The 24,804-nt window shown below is 36.6% G+C and overlaps 4 protein-coding genes across 5 annotated transcripts; 3 read left to right on the forward strand and 1 right to left on the reverse strand.

Moving 5' to 3' along the window:
- Positions 1-6,111: 6,111 nt before the first annotated feature.
- LOC115701050 (ATP-dependent zinc metalloprotease FTSH 2, chloroplastic) lies at positions 6,112-10,086 on the forward strand. Its single transcript, XM_030628739.2, has 5 exons — positions 6,112-6,447; positions 7,349-8,539; positions 8,621-8,934; positions 9,244-9,484; positions 9,597-10,086. The coding sequence occupies exons 1-5, from the start codon at positions 6,436-6,438 to the stop codon at positions 9,936-9,938; spliced, it is 2,100 nt and encodes a 699-aa protein (XP_030484599.2). The 5' UTR covers positions 6,112-6,435; the 3' UTR covers positions 9,939-10,086.
- Positions 10,087-10,165: 79 nt separating this feature from the next.
- Positions 10,166-13,305, forward strand: LOC115701051 (pentatricopeptide repeat-containing protein At2g41080). Its single transcript, XM_030628740.2, has one exon. It carries the CDS (start codon positions 10,796-10,798, stop codon positions 12,788-12,790), a length of 1,995 nt encoding a protein of 664 aa, XP_030484600.2. The 5' UTR covers positions 10,166-10,795; the 3' UTR covers positions 12,791-13,305.
- A 161-nt stretch (positions 13,306-13,466) lies between these two features.
- On the forward strand, positions 13,467-16,846 carry LOC115700212 (G-type lectin S-receptor-like serine/threonine-protein kinase SD2-5). The gene is made up of 2 exons (XM_061101934.1): positions 13,467-14,231; positions 14,399-16,846. Exon 2 carries the CDS (start codon positions 14,523-14,525, stop codon positions 16,683-16,685), a length of 2,163 nt encoding a protein of 720 aa, XP_060957917.1. The 5' UTR covers positions 13,467-14,231; positions 14,399-14,522; the 3' UTR covers positions 16,686-16,846.
- Positions 16,847-17,754: 908 nt separating this feature from the next.
- LOC115701042 (probable alpha,alpha-trehalose-phosphate synthase [UDP-forming] 7) lies at positions 17,755-21,898 on the reverse strand. Of its 2 annotated transcripts, XM_030628725.2 has the most exons (4): positions 21,624-21,898; positions 19,335-21,335; positions 18,925-19,198; positions 17,755-18,434 (listed from the first exon to the last, which is right to left on the reverse strand). In XM_030628725.2, the coding sequence occupies exons 2-4, from the start codon at positions 21,257-21,259 to the stop codon at positions 18,123-18,125; spliced, it is 2,511 nt and encodes an 836-aa protein (XP_030484585.2). In that variant the 5' UTR covers positions 21,260-21,335; positions 21,624-21,898; the 3' UTR covers positions 17,755-18,122. The 2 variants fall into 2 exon arrangements, with proteins under 2 accessions (XP_030484585.2, XP_060957916.1); XM_061101933.1 differs by having other exon boundaries at positions 19,335-21,898.
- Positions 21,899-24,804: the final 2,906 nt, after the last annotated feature.

Below are 24,804 nucleotides of genomic sequence, written 5' to 3' on the forward strand. Positions count from 1 at the left end.
AATCTCCCGCTGAGGTGGTAACCCTGGAAGTTCTTCGGGAGAAACATCTAAAAATTCCCGAACCACCTTGATATCTTTTGGCCGAATGGTGTCTGGCCGAGTGGTGTCCACCACCACGGCCAGAAACCCTAAGCAACCGCCGTGCAACAATTCTCTCGCTGACATAGCCGAGATCACCGGGATCCGAGATCCCTGAACTGAACCCACAAATACAAACGGTTCTTCACTTTCCGGTTGGAAGACCACCATCTTCCTTTTACAATCAATGCTCGCCGAATATTTAGATAGGAAATCCATTCCTAAAATAATATCGAATTCGACTAAACTCATCTCTATCAGATCAGCGCTTAACTCTCTACCATCTATCCTGATCGGCATAGATCTAATCTACCTATTGGAGATAACCAATTCTCCGCCAGGTAACAGGGTTCCAAACCCTGATTCATATCTATCATACGGTCTATCCAATTTACTAGAGATTCTAGCAGCCACACAAAAACAACCTTGATCCAAGCACTCACCCGGAGAATGCCTCTTACTAATAAGACACTCCAATAGGAATAACGGGTCTTAACACTACCCTGACGATCGTCTTGATTCTGGTTCCCTTAGAACCTCTTGTTCTGCCTCGAGCCACCAGATGCAGTGGATGATTCCTCCTCCAGTCCATGGCCGAACCACTACCTCCCCTGCTGAAACCTGACGCAGGAGGGGTAGGAGCCCCGCCACATTCCAGAGTCCTAACTGATTCCACATACATCTAACTGCGCCCTCAGCTCACCATGCTTTCTCCGCCATCTCAGCATAGATGGTCTTATCGTTGGTAGTGATCATAAGGTCATACTTGATCTTCACATTAAGTCCATCCCGATATTTTTCTTTCTTACTGAAATCGGTTGGCACAAATCCCGAGGCTAACCTCGCCAACCGGTTGAATTGAGTAATATATTCCGTCCTGCTCATATTCTCTCGCTGGGTCAGGTGGGCGAACTCTTTCCTCTTGGCGCTTCTGACCGCCTCATTATAACATTTAGCGTTGAAGAGTTCCTAAAACCTTTCCCCGGTCATAGAGATGATGTCATGGATCTGAGACACCATGTCCCACCAGACCAAAGCGTCTACTTGAAACTGGAAAGTGGCACACACCACTCTGTCATTACCGGTGACACCCATGAAGTTCAGGATCTTGGTAATCACCGTCAGCCACTGTTCGGCTTTCATCACGTCCGGACCTCCCAGGAAAACCGGAGGTGCTTGCTTCCGGAACCGCTCATACAATGGTTCCAATCTATGGGCCGCCACCACTATCTCGGCACAGGCGGCGAGGCGAGGTGCCACTGGAACTACGGGCACTGGAACTGCAGGAGCACCCTGCTGTCTCAACCTCTGAATCTCGAGGTCTTGCTCTTTTATCCGGGCTTGCATTTCCGCAAACCGTAACTTCCCAATTCTGGGCTTCCTGATTGACTTGGGCAGCCTGCGGCGAGTTAACATCACTCCAACCGTGAATCCTGCCCCTGGGACCTCTACCTCGGCCCAAAACACTTGAGGGGAACTGAGCTCCTTGACCTTGATCTGACCCGACTGAGATGCCCTGACTCCTAATATTTCGTCTGGCGTCCATCTAGTCTGAACCGCCTCGAAATCCCGAGTTGGCACTTCAGGTCACGATCATCGAGAGCTTACTAATGCCGCTTAATTTGGAAATTAAAAACGAAACATGCGCCTATTCTACTATCAGGCTACTAAGATGCTTCCTAACAGGCTTTTCTTTTTCATAACTGAATAAAACAAACTACTAAAGCAATAAAGGCTTACTGAACCGTGAAACGAGCTAACTGCTGATGATGATTGTACATGTCGTGACGATCTTCGGAAGACAACCTGGCGGCTCTGATACCAAATTGTAACACCCTAACTAACTTAGGCATATTACGTGATTTTTAAACATATTGTGCAGCTCGTTGCTAATCAACGAGGTTTATGGAAAAACGTGATTAATTAAAATTTTTCTATTTAATTAAACTTATAAAACAATATTACAAAAGACTCGGGATCCCGATTATAAAATCATTTACAAAAAGATTTAACTGTTTAACTGTTACATAAAATAAAAGTCGTCTAACGACCAGTTACAAAAATCAGCCTCGCTGTCCCGATGATCGTACGCTCCAGGCCTAACCGCCCCGACATGTACAATCTTCTCAAGCTCGCTCACGGTCCATCAGCTTTAGCCTTGCCTTTACCTACACATAACGTAGAGCGTGAGTCGACGGACTCGGTAAGAAAAGCATAATAATACTCATACATAATTCTAGCGCCGTGTCCAACACGATGCCGAGTCCCGCTCTTGCCATGTCCAACATGGTACCGAGCCACTACCGCCATGTCCAACATGGTGCCGAGTTACGAACGTTGATAGGGACGGTACTATTGACACGTAACAAACTGATCGGTCGAACCGGTCATACTCCATTCTTGGTCATACTCCGGCTGTACCGACGTGTTACTATATCCTCTACGATCGGTCGAGCCGGTCATACTCCGGCCGCTGGTCATACTCCGGCTGTACCGACGGGATACGTCAATAGTACGGAACCACCAACCAAGTGTCGGCTGATCGGTCAAACCGGTCATACTCATTGCTTGGTCATACTCCGGCTGTACCGACGTGACGGGGTTGGATGGTTCGAAGCCAACATACAACTAAGGTAATCTAACAGGCTTCCTACATGCTCGCTAAACATGTAATCTACATATGCATCTTTGTTATACTAATCTTACTCCGGATTCCGAATTCGGGTGTCTTGGTCAACCCGTGGAATGTGTCGAGCTGACGGACGGATCGGCTCCTAAACCATAAAAATCACAACGCTATAAGTGACACGCTAAATCACTTCCCGGGGACTTAAACTAGGAACTAAAAGTTTCCCTATCGATAAAAAGCATGGCAATACCCCTTAAAACATAAAAACGAGGAAAAACACGGGTTCTGAAAATTCCCCAGGTAGGCCGGTTGCCAACCCGGAATTCGGTTAAATGCGAACCCTCATCCGAATCCGGATGCACAACCGAATTCCGGTTCCTCGCAGGCAGCAACATCAAATTTTCATATCTTGCTCAATTCAACCCCAAATCACCTCAAACTTTCCAGACCTGTTCTATACCTTCCCTAGAACATATCCAAGGCATCAAAACAACCCAGAAACCTCAATCACGAAAAATGCCATTGGAGCTCAAGCTTTGAGTTCTAAACTCAAACTTGAGAAAAACCACCTAATCATGCATTCCACTAGCTTAATTCTACTTAAACTAGCATAAAATCACCTCTGAAAACTATTAAAAACAACAGCAACTTCACAGAAACAGATTACACAATTTTCATGTTGAAAATCAAACTTTTGCATAATAAAACTCTAGCATGCTCAACCTAGGAATCATACTTCACAAGTAGCTTAATTACCAACTAAAAATCATGCTTTAATCCTCAGAAATCAACAACAAAACACAGCAGCAACAACCTCAATTTATCATGCATGCATCACCATTTTCATCATTTTTTTCCAACAAATTAAAGAGAGAAAGTTAGAGATCACATACCACAAACAAGAGTTCACAAATATAGGTTGAATCAAGCTTGAAAAACCCAGCCTTTGAATCCCAAATACCCAGCCGGAATGGAGAGGAAAAGAGAGAGTTTTTTGGAAAATTCTATTTTTCTAACTTAGTAATTTTTTGTGAAAAATGAATAAATTAAAACAAGTCACATATATTACTTCATTTCAGCCATAAATAATCCATTAAATAAATATTTATTTTCCATTTCATAAAATCACAAAAGACAAATTACTAATGGGGCAAAAAGACCATTTTACCCCTCCACCATAAAACCACATAATTCATACTAAAGGGGTATTTTTGGGACATTCTAAATTCCCGGCCATTCCCGACATTCCCAATGTCTAAAACCCGTCCAAAACTAGTAACATGCTAAGTTGTGATTTCTACTGAGCCAAACGCCGAGTTCCAAAATACCGGGCACCGGAAATGCAACATATGAAAACTACTGAATAACATAACCATGCATTTCTGAATTCCATAATAACAGCATAATAAATTATTTAAATAGCTATAAATAATTTCATAAATAATCATGATTAACTGCTAATTTCCAAATTAACTAAGCGGGCTTTACATTATTAGAGACCGAAAGAACATATCGCTTGCTCTATCGCAAGCAGCTTACATTAATAAGGTGTTAGAGCGTTTCTTAATGACCAATACCAAAGGGAAAATTATGCCTTCTAGACATGGTTTGTGACTATCTAAGGAACAATCTCTTTCATTGAATAAGCCCAAATCTAATTGGGCCTAAATAAATTTCCTTATGTCAAAATTTATTTTAGCAACCTAGTCCATTTACTTAGTAAAAACTTAAATGGGCTCCCTAGATGGTGAAATCAATATGGTTGTTGGTGATAGTATTGATGATGACCCATTAACCTATAAACAGGAAATGCAAGTCTGGAATAGAAACAATGGTCAATCAACATGGATTCAGAAATGGATTCCATGAAGAAAAATAAAGTCTGGGAATATGTAGATGCACCTGATGATTATCATCCAATCGGATGTAAATGGTCTACAAGATGAAAAGAGGTGTTGATGGACAAGTTAAAACTTTTAAAGCCAGACTTGTAGCAAAGAGTTATACCTAATGAGAAGGTGTGGACTATGAGGATACTTTTAGTCCAGTTTTAATGCTCAAATCCATCAGTATACTTCTCTCTATAGCAGCTGCTCTCGATTATGAGATTTGGAGAATAGATGTCAAGACATCTTTCTTTAATGAAATTCTTGACGAGATAATCTATATGGAGCAACCAGAAGGTTATAAACTTCCAGGACAAGAAGAGAAAGTTTGCAAGATAAATAGGACAATTTATGGACTTAAGCATGTTTTTCACTCTTGCAACAAGAGGTTTGATCAAATAATCAAAACCTATGGCTTTCACACAAAATAAAAATGAACCTTGTGTTTACCAACTCAAGAATAATCAAGTGGTAGTATTATTTGTCCTTTATGTTGATAACATTTTAGTCATAAGCAAAACGTCAAGAAGATGACTGACGTAAATGAGTGGTTTAGCACCCAGTTAAAAATAAAAGACTTGGATGAAGCTAATTATGTTCTTGGAATCCAAATTATTAGAGACCGAAAGAACATATCGCTTGCTCTATCGCAAGCAGCTTACATTAATAAGGTGTTAGAGCGTTTCTTAATGACCAATACCAAAGGGAAAATTATGCCTTCTAGACATGGTTTGTGACTATCTAAGGAACAATCTCTTACTGATCCCCAAGAGATAAAAGACATGAGAAAAAATCATTATGCTTCAGTAGTTGGAAGTCTGATGTATGCTAAGCTATGCACTAGACCAGAAATTTGCTATGCAGTGGGAATTGTGAGTAGGTATCAGTCCAACCCAAGAAAGGAACCTTAGACGGTTGTTAAGCATATTCTAAAATACTTAAAGAGGACAAGGAACTATGTGTTAGTCTACAAGGGTGGTGCTTTGAATCTCTTAGGCTATACCGACTCAAATTTCTAGGCTTGTCTTGATGACAAGAAGTTAACATCTGATATGGTTTTCACTCTTGGGAGTGGAGCAGTTGTTTGGATAAGTGTCAAGCAATCAGTAATTTCATAACTCTACCATGGAGGCCGAATGCATAGTTGATGTTGAGGCTGCCGAATACACTGCGACCTAGAAAGAGATTGTAGTTTGTACTGTTTGTAACTTAAAGATTAAAGGAATAAAGAAATGCCCCGGAGAAGCAAACTATTGCAAAGGTTTTTTTTTTTTTTTTTTTTGATGCAGAGGATTGGGATTAATGATCAGTATGTATTCACACCCCAACGTATGAAAGGGTAACAAAATAATTCTGAGTCGTTCCTCCCTCTCAGATTTTAATTCACGCGTGACGTGTCCTTTTTACACCCTTAACAAAAAGTATAATAATAATAACCAAAAATATTTTTATTTAATTATTATTATTATTATTATTTGAAGGATTAATATCCGGCGGAGGCTTCCATCTATCCACGTACACTCCCAAAAATTAGTAAGCCTTGCTCACCGAAGATTAATTATTGGAAAAGGACCAAAAATAAATCTAAAACAATAATATAATATTAATAATTAATGAGTAAAATTCCGATAAAGCTAAGAGTGTGCACACACAAAAATCTTAAGAGTAAATAGAGATTTCAAACCTCTAGTATCTAGACACGTATGCCATCCCTAAACCACATCTGCTTCAAATATTACTCCCCGGTTTACGCTTCTTCTTCCTTCACCCGCCACTTCTCTTTCTGCCAATTTAGGCTCCCTTATCTTTCTTCTTCTTCACTCCTCACTGATTTTCCTTCAGATGCTTTCAAAGGTACGTTTTTTCCTTTAGACTTTGTGATTTACTGTAATGGGTCACTTCTTGTTTCCGATTAAATGTTGAGTTTTGTCTTTCAACTCGTTCCGATTATTGAATAAAGAATTCAACTCTTTAGCTGCCAAGCTACCTTAGTTGTACTTCTCCCTTCGATTGGAGCTTTTTTTATTATGATTTTTCTTTATTTCGAGTTTATCTCATGTATAGGGATTTGTTTTTATCTGCTTTGTTGACCTTAATCTACTAATATTTGTAGTTCTTCAGTTAGATTAAAACTAGTTGAAATGGGCTTGATTTTTTTCTACTGTTTGTAAATTTTCTTCTTTAATGTCGCCAAAATTTCCATTTTCCTTATAATTCTTTTATTTATTTTATTCTGTGATATGTTAGTTCCATTTTCCTTGTAATTTTCTTATTTTATTCTGTGACATGTTATTTAGTTTTATTAAGGACATGCAATAAAGAAATGAAGATAGATTTTCTGAGGGAAGAAATTTGTAGGTCCACAAAGTTGTTTGTAGCTTGGGCATATTGTATTATTTTATTTAATTTTTAAACTTTGTGCTTGGACTTATTTTATGGACTAGTTATTTCATGTTTGAGTACTGATTTTGCGCGGGTAATAACAGTTTTTTATATTAATTACATTACATGATGATTTAAAGATTGTGATTAGTTTTATGGAATACTGAGCTAGCTGAACTGGAATGTTGCTAGTTGAATGATTTTTTTTAAATCTTCTCATATTGTTTCTGACATTGAAATAAATCAAGCAATCTATTATAGTGTTTGGATTTTTTGTTTGATCATAATTGGTAATTTATACTGTATATATTGCTGAGTTTGATATGTTCTATGTTTGGGGTAATTATTGTAATGGCTTTCATGGTACTTACAGATGGCAGCAGCATCATCAGCTTGCCTTGTGGGAAGTAGTTTATCTACTCATGGTACTAAACCAGCTCTAAGCAAGGACTTATATGGGAGGCAGTTTCTGCCTTCTTCCAGCCTTCTGTCCCTGAGTCAAGTGACGAAAAAAGTTTCTATAAAGGCTTCTATGGAGCAAAAGCAACATGAAGGTAGAAGAGGCTTTCTTAAGTTTTTGCTTGGCAATGCAGGAGTTGGTGTTCCTGCTTTGTTAGGAGCTGGGAGTGCCAGTGCCGATGATCAAGGGGTTTCTTCCTCAAGGATGTCTTATTCTAGATTTCTAGAGTACCTTGACAAGGATAGGGTGAAAAAGGTAGATTTATTTGAGAATGGAACCATAGCTATTGTGGAAGCTGTTTCACCTGAGTTGGGCAACCGAGTACAGCGAGTTCGTGTGCAACTTCCTGGGTTGAGCCAAGAGCTTTTGCAGAAGTTTAGAGAGAAAAACATTGACTTTGCAGCACACAATGCTCAAGAAGACTCAGGTTCTTTGTTATTCAACTTGATTGGAAATTTGGCTTTCCCTCTAATTTTAATTGGGGGTTTGTTCCTACTCTCAAGGCGTTCATCTGGAGGCATGGGTGGACCTGGTGGACCTGGGTTTCCCTTGACTTTTGGTCAATCTAAGGCTAAATTCCAAATGGAGCCTAACACTGGGGTGACATTTGATGATGTTGCTGGGGTGGATGAAGCCAAGCAAGATTTTATGGAGGTGGTGGAGTTTTTGAAGAAACCTGAGAGGTTCACTGCAGTTGGGGCTCGAATTCCTAAAGGAGTTCTTCTTGTCGGTCCCCCTGGAACTGGAAAGACTCTGCTAGCTAAAGCAATTGCCGGTGAAGCTGGCGTTCCCTTTTTCTCCATCTCTGGTTCTGAGTTTGTTGAAATGTTTGTTGGAGTTGGTGCTTCTCGAGTACGTGATCTTTTCAAAAAGGCCAAGGAGAATGCTCCTTGCATTGTATTTGTTGATGAAATTGATGCTGTGGGACGACAGAGAGGTACTGGAATTGGAGGAGGAAATGATGAAAGAGAACAGACCCTTAACCAGCTCTTAACAGAAATGGATGGTTTTGAAGGTAACACTGGTATCATTGTTATCGCTGCCACTAACAGAGCAGACATTCTTGATTCTGCTTTATTAAGGCCTGGGAGGTTTGACAGACAAGTAAGCATATGTTATGTATATTTACGTGCGTATTACTCTAAAGTCAACATCCAAATTGCTCAGACTTGATCTCTAATGCAGGTAAGTGTTGATGTTCCGGATGTACGAGGAAGAACAGAGATCTTAAAGGTTCATGCCAGTAACAAGAAGTTTGATGGTGATGTATCTCTTGAAGTTGTAGCAATGAGAACACCTGGTTTCAGTGGAGCTGACCTTGCAAACCTTCTCAATGAGGCTGCTATATTGGCCGGTCGGCGTGGGAAGACAGCAATTTCATCCAAAGAGATTGATGATTCAATTGATAGGATTGTTGCTGGAATGGAAGGCACAGTAATGACAGATGGGAAGAGCAAAAGTCTGGTGGCATACCATGAAGTTGGGCACGCCATATGTGGGTGAGTATGATATTAATTCACTTAAAACTGTTATTGTTAACAATACATGGGCACACACTTTTATCAAACATTGAATGGCAATTTAAGCCACCTAAGTTGGTGGCTTGATGGATCATTATTTATAATTTTAGTCCAGTAGAGACTGGGTTCTGATGAAATGTGCCTGGTTTATACATTGAGAAATTAAAATCACTAGAGGCGATGGCTTGATGAATTCACTCCACCCTAGTAGAAGAAAATGGGTTGTGATTGATAGAATAATACTTGGTTCTTCTTATGATTGAATTCTAACCAAGTTCCTTAATGCAGGACATTGACTCCAGGACATGATGCTGTTCAAAAAGTGACCCTAATTCCAAGAGGTCAAGCACGAGGTCTTACCTGGTTTATTCCTGCAGATGACCCTACTCTGATCTCCAGGCAGCAACTATTTGCTAGAATTGTTGGAGGACTTGGTGGCAGAGCTGCAGAGGAAATTATCTTTGGTGAACCTGAGGTGACAACAGGTGCTGCTGGTGATCTGCAACAGATTACCGGTTTGGCCAAACAGGTATCTTAATTTTGTTATATGTTATGTCCTAGTAATCTTACTTATAAGTGTCTCTCAGATTTATATATCAAAGAATGTGCTAGCTGAAGAATTTTATTGACATGTTTTGCAGATGGTAGTAACATTTGGAATGTCTGAGATTGGGCCATGGTCACTAATGGACTCATCAGCTCAAAGCAATGATGTAATTATGAGAATGATGGCAAGGAACTCTATGTCTGAGAAGCTTGCTGAGGACATTGATTCTGCTGTCAAGAGATTATCAGATGAAGCTTATGAGATTGCTTTGACCCACATCAGAAACAACCGTGAGGCCATGGACAAGATTGTGGAAGTCCTTATTGAGAAGGAAACAATGACCGGGGATGAATTCCGTGCCATCCTCTCTGAATTTGTTGAAATCCCTGTTGAAAATCGGGTTGCTCCTGCAGTACCATCGCCTGTGACAGTGTAAACAACTCAAAATATACTTTCAGTAAACACTTGAAATCATATATATCCTCAATTGGTTAAATGTATCATAACTGTAATTTTGATCATATGTAAAGTACTCTAGATTGAAATGACAGGAATTTATCAGCTGTAGAGCTTTTTGGTTTAAATAGTCACTATGATTAGCTGCTTGATGAAAGATTAGTCTTTGTATGTAGGCTTTCCTTTGATGATAATTCTTATAAATAAGTATAGACAAAAGCTTCAAATGACTTGAGTAATATTAAAAGAAGAATGGAAATAGTGCTTAAATAGTAGATACAGAACGTCTTTGCATTCTTAACGTGTCTATGAATGAAAATTTGAAACCAGTGAAATATATAATGGTGTATTATTCATAAAAATCACTCATAAAATATAATAGACTGTTTAAATTTTATATTCGGCATGTTAAATCACTTAGAATTTTTCAAATAGAAATGTACCAGTAAACTCATTATTTTGAGGGGTGCACCATATTATATTTAGATCTCTTAGACCTACAAGTTGTATTTAAAAGTATTTTTGTAAAAGAATAGAAATATATTCCTTACCTGTTGGAAAGAAAAGACAAGACTATATATGATGTAAATTTACAAAGGAATGATCATTTTATCTAATGTTTGATTATGTCCAACCAAACATGTTAGTTTAGCCAACTTATTGGGCGTCAATATATTTGTAAATTATATTATGTCTGCTAAACAACATTCTTGAAGCTTTCATTTCACTAATGTATAAAAACATTCTGAAAGCTGAGAACTCCAAGTTTCTTTAAGTGCCTCTTATTGGTAACTTATTGAACTTAGCTTTAAAGAGTTCACCAAGGCCAACCATTGCATGGGCAGGTCTTGTTTAAGCCCTCTTAGCTTCTGTTTGGTGAAATCCAAGCACCTCCAAATAAGCCGTTTTGTCTCCACAACTGCTTTCCATTGTAGAGAAGAGATCATCACTCTCTGTTCAAGAGGGCATATCAAAGAAGCCTTTGGAATACTCAAGTCTCAAATATGGTCGGACCCATCTGTTTTCTCCAACTTCCTCCAAGCTTCCGTACTAAGAAAATCACTTTTCATGGGGAAACAGGTCCATTCTTTGATAATCACATGTGGGTGTTCGAACACGTTTGTTTCTAATCACCTCCTAAACATGTACTCCAAATTTAATGACTTAAAAAGTGTTATGACGCTGTTTGATAATATGAGTGGGAGAAATAAGATGTCCTGTAATATAGTGATCAATAGGTACGTTCAAAGTGGTGATTTTGACAGTGCCCGCAAAGTATTTGACGAAATGCCAGATAGAAACGTCGCAACATGGAATGCCATGGTGGCTGGTTTGATCCAATCTGAATTTAATGAAGAGGGTCTTTGCCTTTTTTCAGAAATGCATAAGCTTGGATTTTCACCTGATGAGTTCACCCTTGGTAGCATTCTTAGGGGATGTGCTGGTTTGGGATCTCTATATGGAGGGAGGCAGGTTCACGCTTACATATTCAAATGTGGGTTTGAGTTTGATTTGGTTGTTGGGAGCTCTTTGGCTCACATGTATATAAAGTCCGGTAGCTTGAAGGAAGGAGAGAAAGTGATTGACTCTATGCCAACTCGAAATGTGGTTGCCTGGAATACACTTATAGCAGGAAAAGCGCAAAATGGGTATCCCGAGGACGTGTTGGATAACTATAATATCATGAAACTCGCAGGGTTTAGGCCAGACAAAATCACTTTTGTTAGTGCAATCAGTTCATGCTCAGAATTGGCAACACTAGGACAAGGTCAGCAGATTCATGCTGAGGCAATCAAAGCTGGGGTATGTTCGGTAGTTGCTGTTATTAGCACATTAGTTAGCATGTACTCGAGATGTGGATGTCTGGAAGACTCTGTGAAAGCTTTTGCGGAAAGCAAAGATGTGGATTCTGTGTTGTGGAGCTCTATGATTGCTGCTTATGGGTTTCATGGTCGAGGTGAAGAAGCAATCAAAGTTTTTGAAAAGATGGAGGATGAAGGAGTTGAGTTGAATGATGTTGCTTTCTTAAGCTTGCTTTATGCTTGTAGTCATTGTGGAATGAAGAAAAAAGGGATGGAGCTGTTTGACATGATGGTAAAAAAGTATGGATTGAAGCCTAGACTTGAGCACTATACTTGTATAGTTGATCTTCTTGGACGCTCGGGCTGTTTAGAGGAAGCAGAGGCTGTGATAAGGTCAATGCCTGTTAAAGCAGATGCTATCATATGGAAAACTTTGCTATCAGCGTGTAAGATACACAAGAATGCAGACATGGCGATTCGGGTTGCTGGAGAAGTTCTCAAGGTTGACCCTCATGATTCAGCTTCTTATGTGATACTCTCTAACATCCATGCTTCTGCGAAAAGGTGGAAGGATGTTACTGAGGTGAGGAAGACCATGAAGGATAATAACATTAAGAAGGAACCAGGTATAAGCTGGCTGGAGATTAAGAATCAAGTTCATCAGTTCTGTATGGGTGATAGATCTCATCCAAAGTCAATGGAAATTGACTTGTATCTGATTGAACTAACTGCTGAGATGAAGTTGCGTGGTTACACACCTGATACTGGATCTGTTTTGCATGACATGGATATTGAGGAGAAAGAGAACAACTTGGCACATCACAGTGAGAAATTGGCGATTGTTTTTGCCTTAATGAATACTAGTGAAGGTACACCAATAAGGGTGATGAAGAATTTGCGTGTATGTGAAGATTGTCATGTAGCCATTAAGTACATATCTCAGATAAAAAACAGAGAAATTATTGTACGTGACACTAGTAGATTTCATCACTTCAAAAAAGGGAGTTGTTCTTGTGGAGATTACTGGTGAAGAGAGATTTGCCACATTCTTGCAGACTACAGTCAATGGGAGTTTTGTTTAAAAAAAATCAATATGATTATCATATTGAAATTTTTTTTTCAGTTTCTGTACTCTGAGATCACTCATTCTTGATTGAAAAGGGAACTAATTTATCTGTAGCTAAAGAGAAACTTGAGATCACTCATTCTTGAATGAAGAGGGAACTGTTCTGTTTTTTAGAATAAGGAAGAAGGTTGGTGTTAGTCAATCCATTTTGCAGAAAAGAGTTCTTCAGCAAAGCACTGTAAGCTAATAACCAAGATTTTGAGGTTCTTAGCTTATTTTTTCCTATAAATGAATGTCTCACACCAATCTTTGTGAAATGAATTGATTTGTTTGTAAGAGTCTTTTACTTAAACATGTACTAAAATCACCAAATTTATCTGTAAAATTGTTCAAATGATCCCCCCAACCTGGACTAAAGTTTTGGCAATAGTATTTAGTGTGTCGTTTTCTTTTGGATTAGCTATAGTTGGTTGCCTGCTTGACCATCTGTTTTTGTTCCAGTTAATTCGTTTACCAATTTTTAGTATACATTTTTTAAAATTCTATTAAGAATTGGTTTGAGGGAACTTTTCTTTTGATTTTCTTGAACATACAACGTCAACGTTACACTTTACTCTTTTTAAGCCAATGACAGCAATAAGGTACGAAAATAATTTTAAAAAGCTTTATTGGGTCTTTACTCCTTAGTATCTCACTCATCGAGTGAGATATATAAATGTTGTATGTATAAATAAATTTATAGATTAATGCTATAAATGCTACTGAAACAATAAAACCACGCAAGGTGACGACAACAAATCAGTGATCTGCGATCCACCTGTTAGTGAAGCTGTGGCCACCACAACTTGGTCTCCTCTCCTGTCGTACGGTACCAGTATATCTATAGTCTAAAATATAATGATCAATGCATATAACTTGGTACGTATATATATAAGTACGTACGTATGTATTATAATATATGTAAAGCAATATAATACGGGACATGATTATATATATACAAATTCAAAATGAGAGATAAAGGCTGGTTCGTATGTCGTGTGATGTGGGTTTACTAGAAATGGACAAACTATTAGGTTGACTTTGAAAATTCCAAGTCTTTGGTTACAATATTCATTTTTTCCTTTACCTTTTTCTGGTCTTCTTTTTCCTTTTCCTGGTTTAGGATTGTTTGTTTTTGGACCGTCACCATCTACATTAATTTATTTCATATATTGGATTAATGCTAATTGCTTAGCAAAACACAGTTGCCTAGTTTTTTTCCATTACATAATTGTCTGGTTTTTTATTTGTCTGTACAATGTTATTACATCAGCAGCATCTTGTTTGATTTGAGATTGAGACCGTGATTACCGCACCATTAATGTGAACAAGCTAGCTGTCATAGACATAGAGGGCATCATTTGTCGTAAAGTTTCAACTCCTGATCCTCTATCAATCTCTAATCATTTTGTGATAAGGATTTTACTGTCCTCTAGGAGTCTCAAGAAAAGAAAGCATAAAATTTTTCTAAGCAATCATGTCTTGCTTATTTTATAATCTCTGGATTCTATTTGGTGTGGTTTTCTTTGTCAGGTATTCGGTTGCACAAACTGGAAATTCTTCATTTCCCAGAACCAGCTACACATACTATTTTGATTCAGGACTTCCATCAACATGGTACAACAACAACTCAGTGATCATCGATGGAGGGAAGAAGATGAGAGTTATCCTTTTAATACAAGATTATAGCCGTAGTATCGGCTTTTACTGCGGATTTTACTCTGATGGAACTAGTGATTTCTACTTGCTTTCAGTCATTGCTGTTGGAGTTGGACATCATGCTGTAGTTTGGTCAACCGATAGAAAATCTTTTGTGACAGAAAATGCATCACTTCAACTGATAAGAGATGATGGCTTAGTACTAAGAGATTCAGCTGGTGGTATGGTATGGTCAGCTAATACATCTGGTAAGCCTGTGGTGGGAATGAACCTAACTGAAGCTGGGAATTTGGTTCTGTTTGGTAATCGAGGAGCAGTGCTTTGGCAGTCTTTTGATCACCCCAAAGACACATTGTTGATGGGGCAGAAACTCAACAAGGATCAAAAACTTGCACCGAATTTCTTTTCGACCGAATGGAGTAAGAGCCCCTTCTTTGCCACATTAACAACAGCTGCTTATTTCTCTGCCTTTTTCAGTACTAGTGATGGTCAATCTCTAATGTATTATCAGTTGGCACTGGATGACAATTCAAGAAATCACTCTGTACTACAGTATCAAAAAACTAAACAAACGGAGTTTGTTGTGAATGTGGGAACATCTAAGGCATCCAATTTTCTGGACTCTATTGTGTTTGTGAAACTAGATCAAGGTGGACGTTTAAAGACTTATTTATATAATCCAAAGGGTTCGAGCATGAATAATGTTGACATGGTCACTCAAGAATGCGAGAATTCATCGGCTCTCTACCTTCTTACAGAGGTAAGAGACATTGCTTACACTAACATAAGCAATGCAGATTTTGGAGTTGTGCCCACAAGAACAATCGACGATTGCAAAACAGCTTGTCTGCAAAATTGTTCGTGCATTGCAGTTGTCTTCAGGAATGGCAATGATAATTCAGATGGAAGTTGTTATATGCCATCAGAGATCTATTCTACTGAACACAACAGCACAGATAAAAGCAACGTACTTGCATTTGTCAAGGTACTAAATACCAATGGGGAACCGGAGGCTCCTTCATCATCTTGGATAGTAAGACATCGAAAAAAGATTACAATCATAACAGCATCTACTGCAGGAGGTATTGCCACCATTCTTCTAGTTATTGTTGTTATTGTGATGTTACCAAAGAACCAAAAGGAAGATGATGGGGAGGACAATCTAAAACAAGCTCTTGGAATGCCCTTGCGGTTTTCATACGAAGAATTACTGAATGCAACAGAGAATTTGAAGGAAACACTTGGTGTTGGAGGCTTTGGATCTGTTTTCAAAGGGATTTTAGCAGCAAATGGCACAAAAATTGCAGTGAAGCGCTTAGATAAAATGAGTCAAGGGATGAGGGAGTTTTTAGCTGAAGTTGAGACAATTGGAAACCTTCACCACTTTAATCTTGTAAGGTTGGTTGGATTTTGTGCAGAAAAATCTTGCAGACTTCTAGTCTATGAATATATGAGTAATGGGTCACTAAACAATTGGATTTTCAACCCAAGTCAGTCACAATATCTAGATTGGCAAACAAGAAAGAATATCATACTTGACATAGCAAAAGGTCTAGCTTATCTTCATGAAGAATGTCGACAGAAAATTATACATCTTGATATAAAACCACATAACATTCTCTTGGACGAAAATTTCCATGCAAAAGTCTCTGATTTCGGGTTATCAAAGCTGATTGAAAGAGATGAGAGCCAAGTCCTTATCCCAATGAGAGGAACTCCAGGGTACCTTGCTCCAGAGCTGCAAAAATCAATAGTCACTGTCAAAGCAGATGTATACAGCTTTGGAATTGTTGTTCTTGAAATTGTTAGCAGAAGGAGAAATGTGGATAGTTCGCGATCAGAGTCAAGTTTTCATTTGCTTGAAATGTTGCAAAAGAAGGCTGAAGAGGATAATCTTATTGAAGTTGTGGAAAACTTAGATGATGACATGCTAAATAATAGAGAAGAAGTGATAAAAATGATAAGGATTGGAGCCTGGTGTTTGCAGAACGATCACACGAAAAGGCCTTCAATGTCTACAGTAGTAAAGCTCTTAGAAGGACTTATGGAAGTTGACCCTGATATCAGCTACAAGTTTTCTCACGCCATGGCATTTGCCTCTGATGCAAATGATCACATTACTGTGGCACCACAAGCATCTCTTCTTTCTGCTCCAAGATGAAATGCATAATTAAAGAGGGTAAACAATTATGTTTTACACTTGTTTATCTTAACTGTATCATCTAAAATTCATTGTTTCGAGTGTAATTCGTTTCAAAATTTATTAATTCCTGATAGGAAATATTCTTCTTGAGATAGAGCTGTTATTAAATTTTCATGATACATAGCATTTTCCTTAAATTTTTCTTGCTTATTTCAACAACCACATACATTCCAAAAGTGAAATACTTGTAGTGCAATTACATATCAGATTTCACATGTTTTAATTTAAAAATTATTATGCAATATTACTAACCATTTGCAAGACACCACCAAATAGCAATATAGAGATAGAAACACTCCTATTCAAAACTAAACTAGAAATTTGTGAATTCAGCAACTAAACCACACCATTGAATATCATCATATGGTGGGAAGACTGACCGAGATGGTATCTATATTTATCTTGCTTTAAAAAAAAAAAGGCCAAAAGTTTTGCTCTCTTTAACTACATCTCACCTCACATATTTTCACTTTGACACAGCAGGATATATAACAACAAATCATTCACATTCATGAAAGTGCTATGTGATTGAATACTGTCCACATATTTTCTTACCAACTCTATATCTCATAGAGCTTCATCAAGGGAAAACCCTTTCTCATGTGATTGTATTGCTTGAGATGTTGCATGAATTGAGTTAATAGACAGCAGGGAAGATGGCCTCAGAAAATCGCAACAAAGAATTTCAAATTATCATTTAGTAACAACAAAAATAAAATCTTATAACTAAACAATAAAAATAATATACAGATACAACTTAAATGATAAAATTTATTGTGACTGAAATCATATTGTAATTTTTTTTACTCATACTTTATAATTTTTTAGGAAGAATTTTAGTGTCTTTGAGAAGTTGGAAACATTCTCCACTATTATACATAGCTATGGACTTTTAGTTTTAACAGAGATGAATCAAGCATACTTGTTTAGAAGGCCACACCTGGCATAGCCAAAGGGCTGCCTTATTAACTTCATGAAGATAACACATTGACTATAAACTACACATTCTCTTGGAAAGAGTTACAGATGAAGAAACATATTGATTATTTTATTTTCCTTGGAGCATTGTCTTGCAGAAATATGATGCTACACCTCCATATATTGCATAATGAAAAATTATATTATGAAAACCACTAGTATGTCAAAAATATCTCCACTGAGATTATGATATCACCCTGTGTTAAACTTACTGGAAAATCAATGTTGGTGTGTGCAACTTTTTACTGTTTGGTAATGCGACCTCTCGTAACAATATCTGGGGACTCAACTCCAGTACAAGCACACTACACTGCCTATTCTTACAAGGAAAGTTATGACTATACTTTCTACAGCTCTACTCAGCACTCTATATTACGTTTAAGATGCTCTAGTGCATTCTTCATAATGAGCCCTACTTTACATGGTGTTCATTGGATCTTCTTCCGGGAATGAAGAATCAGTAGAGGATTGAGCAAGGGTCTGAAGCATATATGTTACATCAGTTATTGTATCCATATAGTATTTTGCACTGCTTGGCTTTTGTCCAACCGTGCAAGGAAAAACTAAAGCTTTAGGGGAAAGAATATTGCCTAGCTTTTCACTACCAAATATTTCAAACATGTCTTCATCGGATCTATCATCACCAATACACAACACAAAGTCAGCTCGCCTCCCTTTTTCAGCCATTGATGAGAATATCCTTTCTGCAGTAATCCCCTTACTAGCTCCCTGGAAACAAGAACAGAAACATAATACTGTATATTAGTTCTACTAATTCCACTTAGATGAGGGTACACATTTAAATTGTTAAACTCATTCGTGAAAATGTAAATTTGCATGAGCAACTGAGGCAATGAATCAAAGGTATATTATTCAAAAGAAATGTCAGTAACTTATAGCTGTCTATGAAAAAAATCGCACAAATTTATTTGGACTCCTAAAACTATGCTCAAAATGCTTTGCAAAGAAATCAAAATGGCTTGTCATAAACCAAGCATCTAACAAAGCAGTTCATGAGTGATAATCTTTTGTAGTAAATTAAATTCTCGTTAAGACCAAATCAGATGACAGTACACATAGATTGATGAAGATAGATATAATCAAAATCAGGCTGAATATTTTTATTCTACTTTTTTCACTTTATATCACCCAACAGAAACATGTTTCCTAGCAAGTACTTTATTTTGAAGTTTTGAAGTTGAGATTAAGAGACATGTACCTGAGGTTTAATCTCTACAATGTACTTTCCACTATTTACAGCAACAGGTTCATTTGTTAAAACACTCTCGAGGTGACTTAACATCTCCTTTGCCTGGAAAGATCCAAACGTTGGGTCTGCATCTTGATATTGCCAAACGAGAGAACTTTCCTTAACTTCAATTGAAGAACCATCAGTAGCATCAGTATACAATCTCAAAACAGGTTCAACCAGATCCATCCAACCAAATTCAAAGTTTTGGTAACTAATGTCCCACTCGTCATTTTGAGGCCACCTAAAATTTGAGAAATTGATGTAAATAAGATTTTATAGTGAAGGCCAAATGTTATCATAGAGTCATGAATGATTCTTCTAGACCCTCACCTACAAAGAGAGTAGAAAATTATTGAGAGAGAGTAAGAGAAGCTCACCTGATAAAGTATCCATGTTCTGCTGCAATTCCAAGGTTCTGGCATGAAGAAAACCACTCGTTTAAGTGTTTCTTCCCTCTGCCACTAACAATGAAAACTGTATTCTTTTGGTCAGCACAAAGTCTTTTCAGAGTTGAGATAACATCCTCACTTGGGGGGTTGTTGATGGAGTTTTGGGGCATTATAGTACCATCATAGTCCAGCAGAATAACCCGATTTTCTGCATTGTTATAAGCTGACAGAATATCTTCAACTGCTAGTTTTCTGAAAGTAGCATCAACTGACATAACTCGAAAATCAAACCCAAAACCAATACCCCAATATGTTTTCTTATAGTGGTCAGCACAAGTTTTGAACATGTCTTGCAAGAAACTACGAGACCAATAAGCCACATCATGGGTACTAACATATCGATAATGTTTCCCATGCCTCAACTCTTTCTCTGAGTCACTCATAGAAATAGCTTGAAGCATTGCATCAGAAGTTGCCTGAACACACCATGGGTTTGTGCGAATTGCCCCAGAGAGTGATAGTGAACAACCAATAAATTCTGACATCACTATCATGCTCTTCTTTGGACTTGATGAAGAATCTGGTAAGCCTTGTCTACATACAACATATTCATAAGGAATGAGGTTCATTCCATCCCTTATTGCTGTCACGACAAGGCAATCAGCAATGCTGCAATAAGCAACTCTTTTACTTGCAGAGATTTCTGTGTCTATTAATACTATTGGATCATAGCCTGGTTGCCCAAATTCTTCATTGATCCTCCGGCATTTCTCTTTTGTTTCTTTCAATATTTTCTCCACATTTAGTCCTTTACCTCTGGCAGGGTTTAGAATTTGGATAAGCACAGCCTTTCCACGGTACTTCGAATGTTCCCTGAGCATCTGTTCCATTGCAAGAAGCTTGAAATTTATACCTTTGAAAATGTCAATATCATCCACACCAATCAACACCAGTTTCCCTTCAAATTGCTGTTTAAGCTCTCTCAAACTACAATCCTTATCTGCCATTGCCAGCAAGGACTCAATCCGACCCATATGAATCCCAACTGGCATAATCCTAATACCAATAATCCTTCCATGATACTCCAATTCTAAGTATCCCCTCTTTAATTGATAATTCAAACCCAACAATCGGCTGCAACAAGAGAGAAAATGTCGAGCATAATCATAAGTGTGGAATCCTATAATATCTGAGTTGAGCAAAGCTTTGAGTATGTTCTCTCTAACAGGGAGAGTTCTGTAGATCTCAGATGAGGGAAATGGGCTGTGCAGGAAAAATCCCATCCTCAATTCAATATATCGCCTCCTCAACAAGTACGGTAGCACCATCAAATGGTAGTCATGAATCCAAACATAATCATTTATTGGGTTTAGAATCTCAACCACTTTATTAAAAAACACCTTATTTGCTGCAATATAAGATTCCCACAAAGGCTTCTCAAACGGAGCTCCTTCATACACTGAAAGGGGCAACATGTAGTGAAAAAGTGGCCACAACTTCTTCTTGCAAAATCCATCATAGAATCTTTCCGAAAGATCAGGTTCCAAAAAAGTAGGAACACAATTAAAATTCTGCAAAAGAGTCCTTGACACATCGTCCTCCTCCGAAAGATCAACATCAACATTTAGAGACCCAACATAAAGAACCCGCGTACCTTTAGGAAACCCATCCTTTAAATGCAAAAGCAAAGAATCCTCATTCAAACTGAAACACCACCCTTCGTTATCCTCCCTTCTCTTAGCTTTTAAAGGAAGATGATTTGCAACAATAATTACTCTATCAGATGATGCTTGATCATCATCGTCATTATCTTCATCATTCTCTGACGATGAAAGCCTTTTTCTCTTATTTTTCCTAAGAGCAGCAAAATTCCCAGAAGACAAATCATGAAGATTTGAAAATGAATTGGTCATACTGTTCTCCTCCTCTTGAAATCAGTAATCCCACAAAAGACTTTCCTCACAACAAATTAGACGGGTTTCAGGCAATCTGCAAATGAGTCACTCAGTTCTTGATTAAAATAACAGTAAACATATTCGAACTGTGAAAATAACACACAACAACTAAAAGGAAGGGTTTGAATCGACCCATAACATACAACAACAACAACAACAACCTACATATATTTTAACACAACGCACTGATAATGACAAACTGATAACATTTAAGATCAACATCAAAACGTCATTACGAAACTGATAACAATAACTATTTAAACCATACGAAGATGATGAAAACACATTCAAACAAAAACCCAGTTCTTGAAAAAGCCCTAACCTTGTAAAATGAAGGGTCTGTAAGTGTACAAAATTGATAATTGAGAAGAGCTCTTGCATCCATCGTCTGAGCTGGTCACTCTTGGAGCCAAGATTTATACAGCATTACTCTACACTCTTCTTGATACTTATCATGAGATATTTATAAACTGTCGAAAACCTCTAGGGCTTATTCCGAACACAAATAATCGTACGTTTGTATATATATGGAATCAAAAGAAGAAAATATGGTCATGCTCATGGATACATGAATATTCAACACAATAAAATATCAAAAAAAGGAATATATATAGTTAGTAAAATATAATAAAATGCAATCAAATATATCAATTCAGCATGCAAGAAAACGTGAAGCAAATCCAAGAAATTATTGACAATTGGCAGCCTGTGACAAATAGTAAAAAGACAGACCAATGAACGTTGAGAATAAGTTCAGAGCAGCTCAGTGGGAGAGAGCGGTGACAGACTTAACAAAGTGGAACTGCAGGTGATTTTAACAAATCCTTATTACATGAAAGGGATGAAATTGGATAGTGTTGGTGAGCTGACTAGTAGTAGGGGTAAGCCAGCTGGACTCACGCGGCGAATAAACACGCGCTTAGCACGTGACTAATCAACAAGAAGGCTTTGGTCTGTATGTACGGAAGAAGCGTTACTGTTACTTCTGTCGCAACCAGTTTTTTATTGACAGCCTGGCGGATTCATCAGGAGATGACACGTGTCAAAAGGTTATTTAGTTGGTTGACTTTACAGAGAAGACAGCTTTGACGTGGCTGGAATGAGAAAAAACAGTGAGGCGGGGACGAACTTATCACCAGATAAAGAGCATATGCTCTGACTTTTTAAAGAAAAATGTTTCAAGACTAACTAGGACATTTTTATATGTTAATGTTGGTATTAATTTAAAGGCTAATTACTAATATTTTCCCTGAATATTTTTTACCGTTAAAAATTCTCCCGAATTATTAAGATTGTTAAATTTAAGCACTTTTGTCTAATTTTAGTAAAAAATTTCTAACATGGATGAAAATTCAAGGGGCATGATTTAGTACATATCAAAGTTTGAGGGGTATAATTTGGTAGATATCAAAGTCTGGGGAGCATGGTTTAGTACATAAACAATCACAGAAATAGTAAAATTGAATGAAATTAGACAAAAGTCCTTAAATTTAACAATCTCAATAGTTCAGGGGAAATTTCTAACGGCCAAAAAAGTTCAGGGGGCACGATTTAGTACATGTCAAAGTTCGGGGAAAAAATTACTAATTAGCCTAATTTAAATAAGTATGGTCTCATATAATTTAATATAATGTATCGCTAGTTAATCGAAAAGTTATATGTAGAAATATTAAGCACCATTGTCATTGTCAAATAGTAATGCTCTTTTTTAAAATACTAAAAATCTCCACATCATTTAAAAATATAATATTCTATTTTATTTTTCTTGCATATTATTTTTGACACTCTTATTTCTAAAATACTCAAATAATATAGCACTCTTCAAAAATATTATAACTATGTTTTCACATATTATTATTACAAAACTTGATAAAAATATTAAGTTTACTTTAAGAAAACCTAAATTATTCCTAAAAAAAATATTTCACTTTATTTTATGGGCTGATATGTAAATTGGCCCTATTAGAATTTAAGTGAGTATATGTTTTTTTTTAAAAAAAAAAATAGCAGAATGGTCAAAAATAATAAATTAGCTAATAAAAATTATAAAAATACATTTACAACATATTAATTTTTTAAAAAAAAAATTATATAATAATTAAATTAAATTATATAATTTTTTAGTATTGCACATTAATATAGTATAACAAAAACGAATAAATATATCAGATCATTAAATGGGTAAATACTCATTTGGTACCTTGTATTTTATTAAAATACATAGTTAGTACCTTATGTTTTGAATAATAATGGATGAGTACCCTTTATTTGTAAAAACTAACCACTTAGTACCCTTTGAACATTTAAATTTTTAATATTCCCATGTTACCCATAATTTTAATAATTCTATTTTTTTTTTTATTATTTTTAAATTGTGTAAATATATTTTCTGAATTAAATTTATAAACAATAAATAACACAATTTAAAATATCATAAAAAAATAAAAATATTTCTTTTTTCATTCTTTATGTTCTTCTTTTTCCATCTCCATATTTTTTTAAGATCTTTCTTCTCCATTCTTGATCTTTGATGGAGCCCAGAGGCAAGCTTAGAGGTAGATCTAGGCTATGGCGACTTTCAATCTTTGGGTGCGACGAGGGAAGACGATGTGTGGCTAAGTTTAATCGACAATGAGGTGGTAGGTGGTGAGATCGGACTTGACAAAGTGAGAGAGAAATTGAGAAGGAAAAATGTGAGGGAGCTGGACAATGACAATGGGGTCATAAAGATGTCTTTGCTTGCAAGAATAACGATTAGGTCAAGGAGTGTAGCTGTGTAAGGAGTTGATACTCATCTTCAATCTCTGATTCAAATTTTTTTCAGTTTTTATACTTATTTTTGGGTTTGATACAAATAAAAGATTCTTTTAATTATTATTGTTTGGTCTTTCTATATACTTAGTTTGTGTGAGATGACGATGATGATGATTTCATCCAATTTAATTAATATTTTGGGGGGTTAATATTCTTGGGTTTAGTTCGATTCTATATGGGGAGTTTTGGGTTTCATTATTCTAATAGTTTTTTTTTTTAATTAAAATATATTTTTAGTTAGTTTAATAATTTATTTTTCTAAAAAAAAAATGTAAAATGACCACTCATAGGCAAATATATATTTTTATTTTTAAATAGCTGATAGGTAGATAATTGGTAATTAATAATTAATAAAATATATACAATTTAAAAATAACAAAAGTATACATTTAAGGGGTAATGTAGGGATATTAAGGGTACCAAAGTTGTTAATTTTACAAATAGAGGATACTAATTGATCATTATTTTGCTTCAAAAAAAAAAATTGATCATTATTTAAAACATAGGGTGCCAATTATGTATTTCAACAAAACACAAGGTACGAGATGAGTATTTACCCATCATTAAATATATAAAACATTATTGAATATATCATATCACGAAAAAATTAATATATCGTAATAATAAAATTATATACTACAAAAAAATTATAACAATACTAAATTAATACTCAACATATATATATATAT

This window comes from Cannabis sativa, chromosome 8, assembly GCF_029168945.1.
Source record: "Cannabis sativa cultivar Pink pepper isolate KNU-18-1 chromosome 8, ASM2916894v1, whole genome shotgun sequence".
Lineage (NCBI taxonomy): Eukaryota > Viridiplantae > Streptophyta > Magnoliopsida > Rosales > Cannabaceae > Cannabis > Cannabis sativa.

Coding starts and splice junctions, on each gene's coding strand:
- LOC115701042 (XM_030628725.2), bottom strand. CDS start 21,259: ATGACCAATTCATTTTCAAATCTTCATGATTTGTCTTCTGGGAATTTT. Junction 19,199..19,334: donor GAACATGGATACTTTATCAG/GTGAGCTTCTCT, acceptor CTCAAATTTTAG/GTGGCCTCAAAATGACGAGT. Junction 18,435..18,924: donor TTGTAGAGATTAAACCTCAG/GTACATGTCTCT, acceptor TCTTGTTTCCAG/GGAGCTAGTAAGGGGATTAC.
- LOC115701050 (XM_030628739.2), top strand. Junction 8,935..9,243: donor GTTGGGCACGCCATATGTGG/GTGAGTATGATA, acceptor TCCTTAATGCAG/GACATTGACTCCAGGACATG. Junction 9,485..9,596: donor TTACCGGTTTGGCCAAACAG/GTATCTTAATTT, acceptor CATGTTTTGCAG/ATGGTAGTAACATTTGGAAT.
- LOC115701051 (XM_030628740.2), top strand. CDS start 10,796: ATGGGCAGGTCTTGTTTAAGCCCTCTTAGCTTCTGTTTGGTGAAATCC.
- LOC115700212 (XM_061101934.1), top strand. CDS start 14,523: ATGAGAGTTATCCTTTTAATACAAGATTATAGCCGTAGTATCGGCTTT.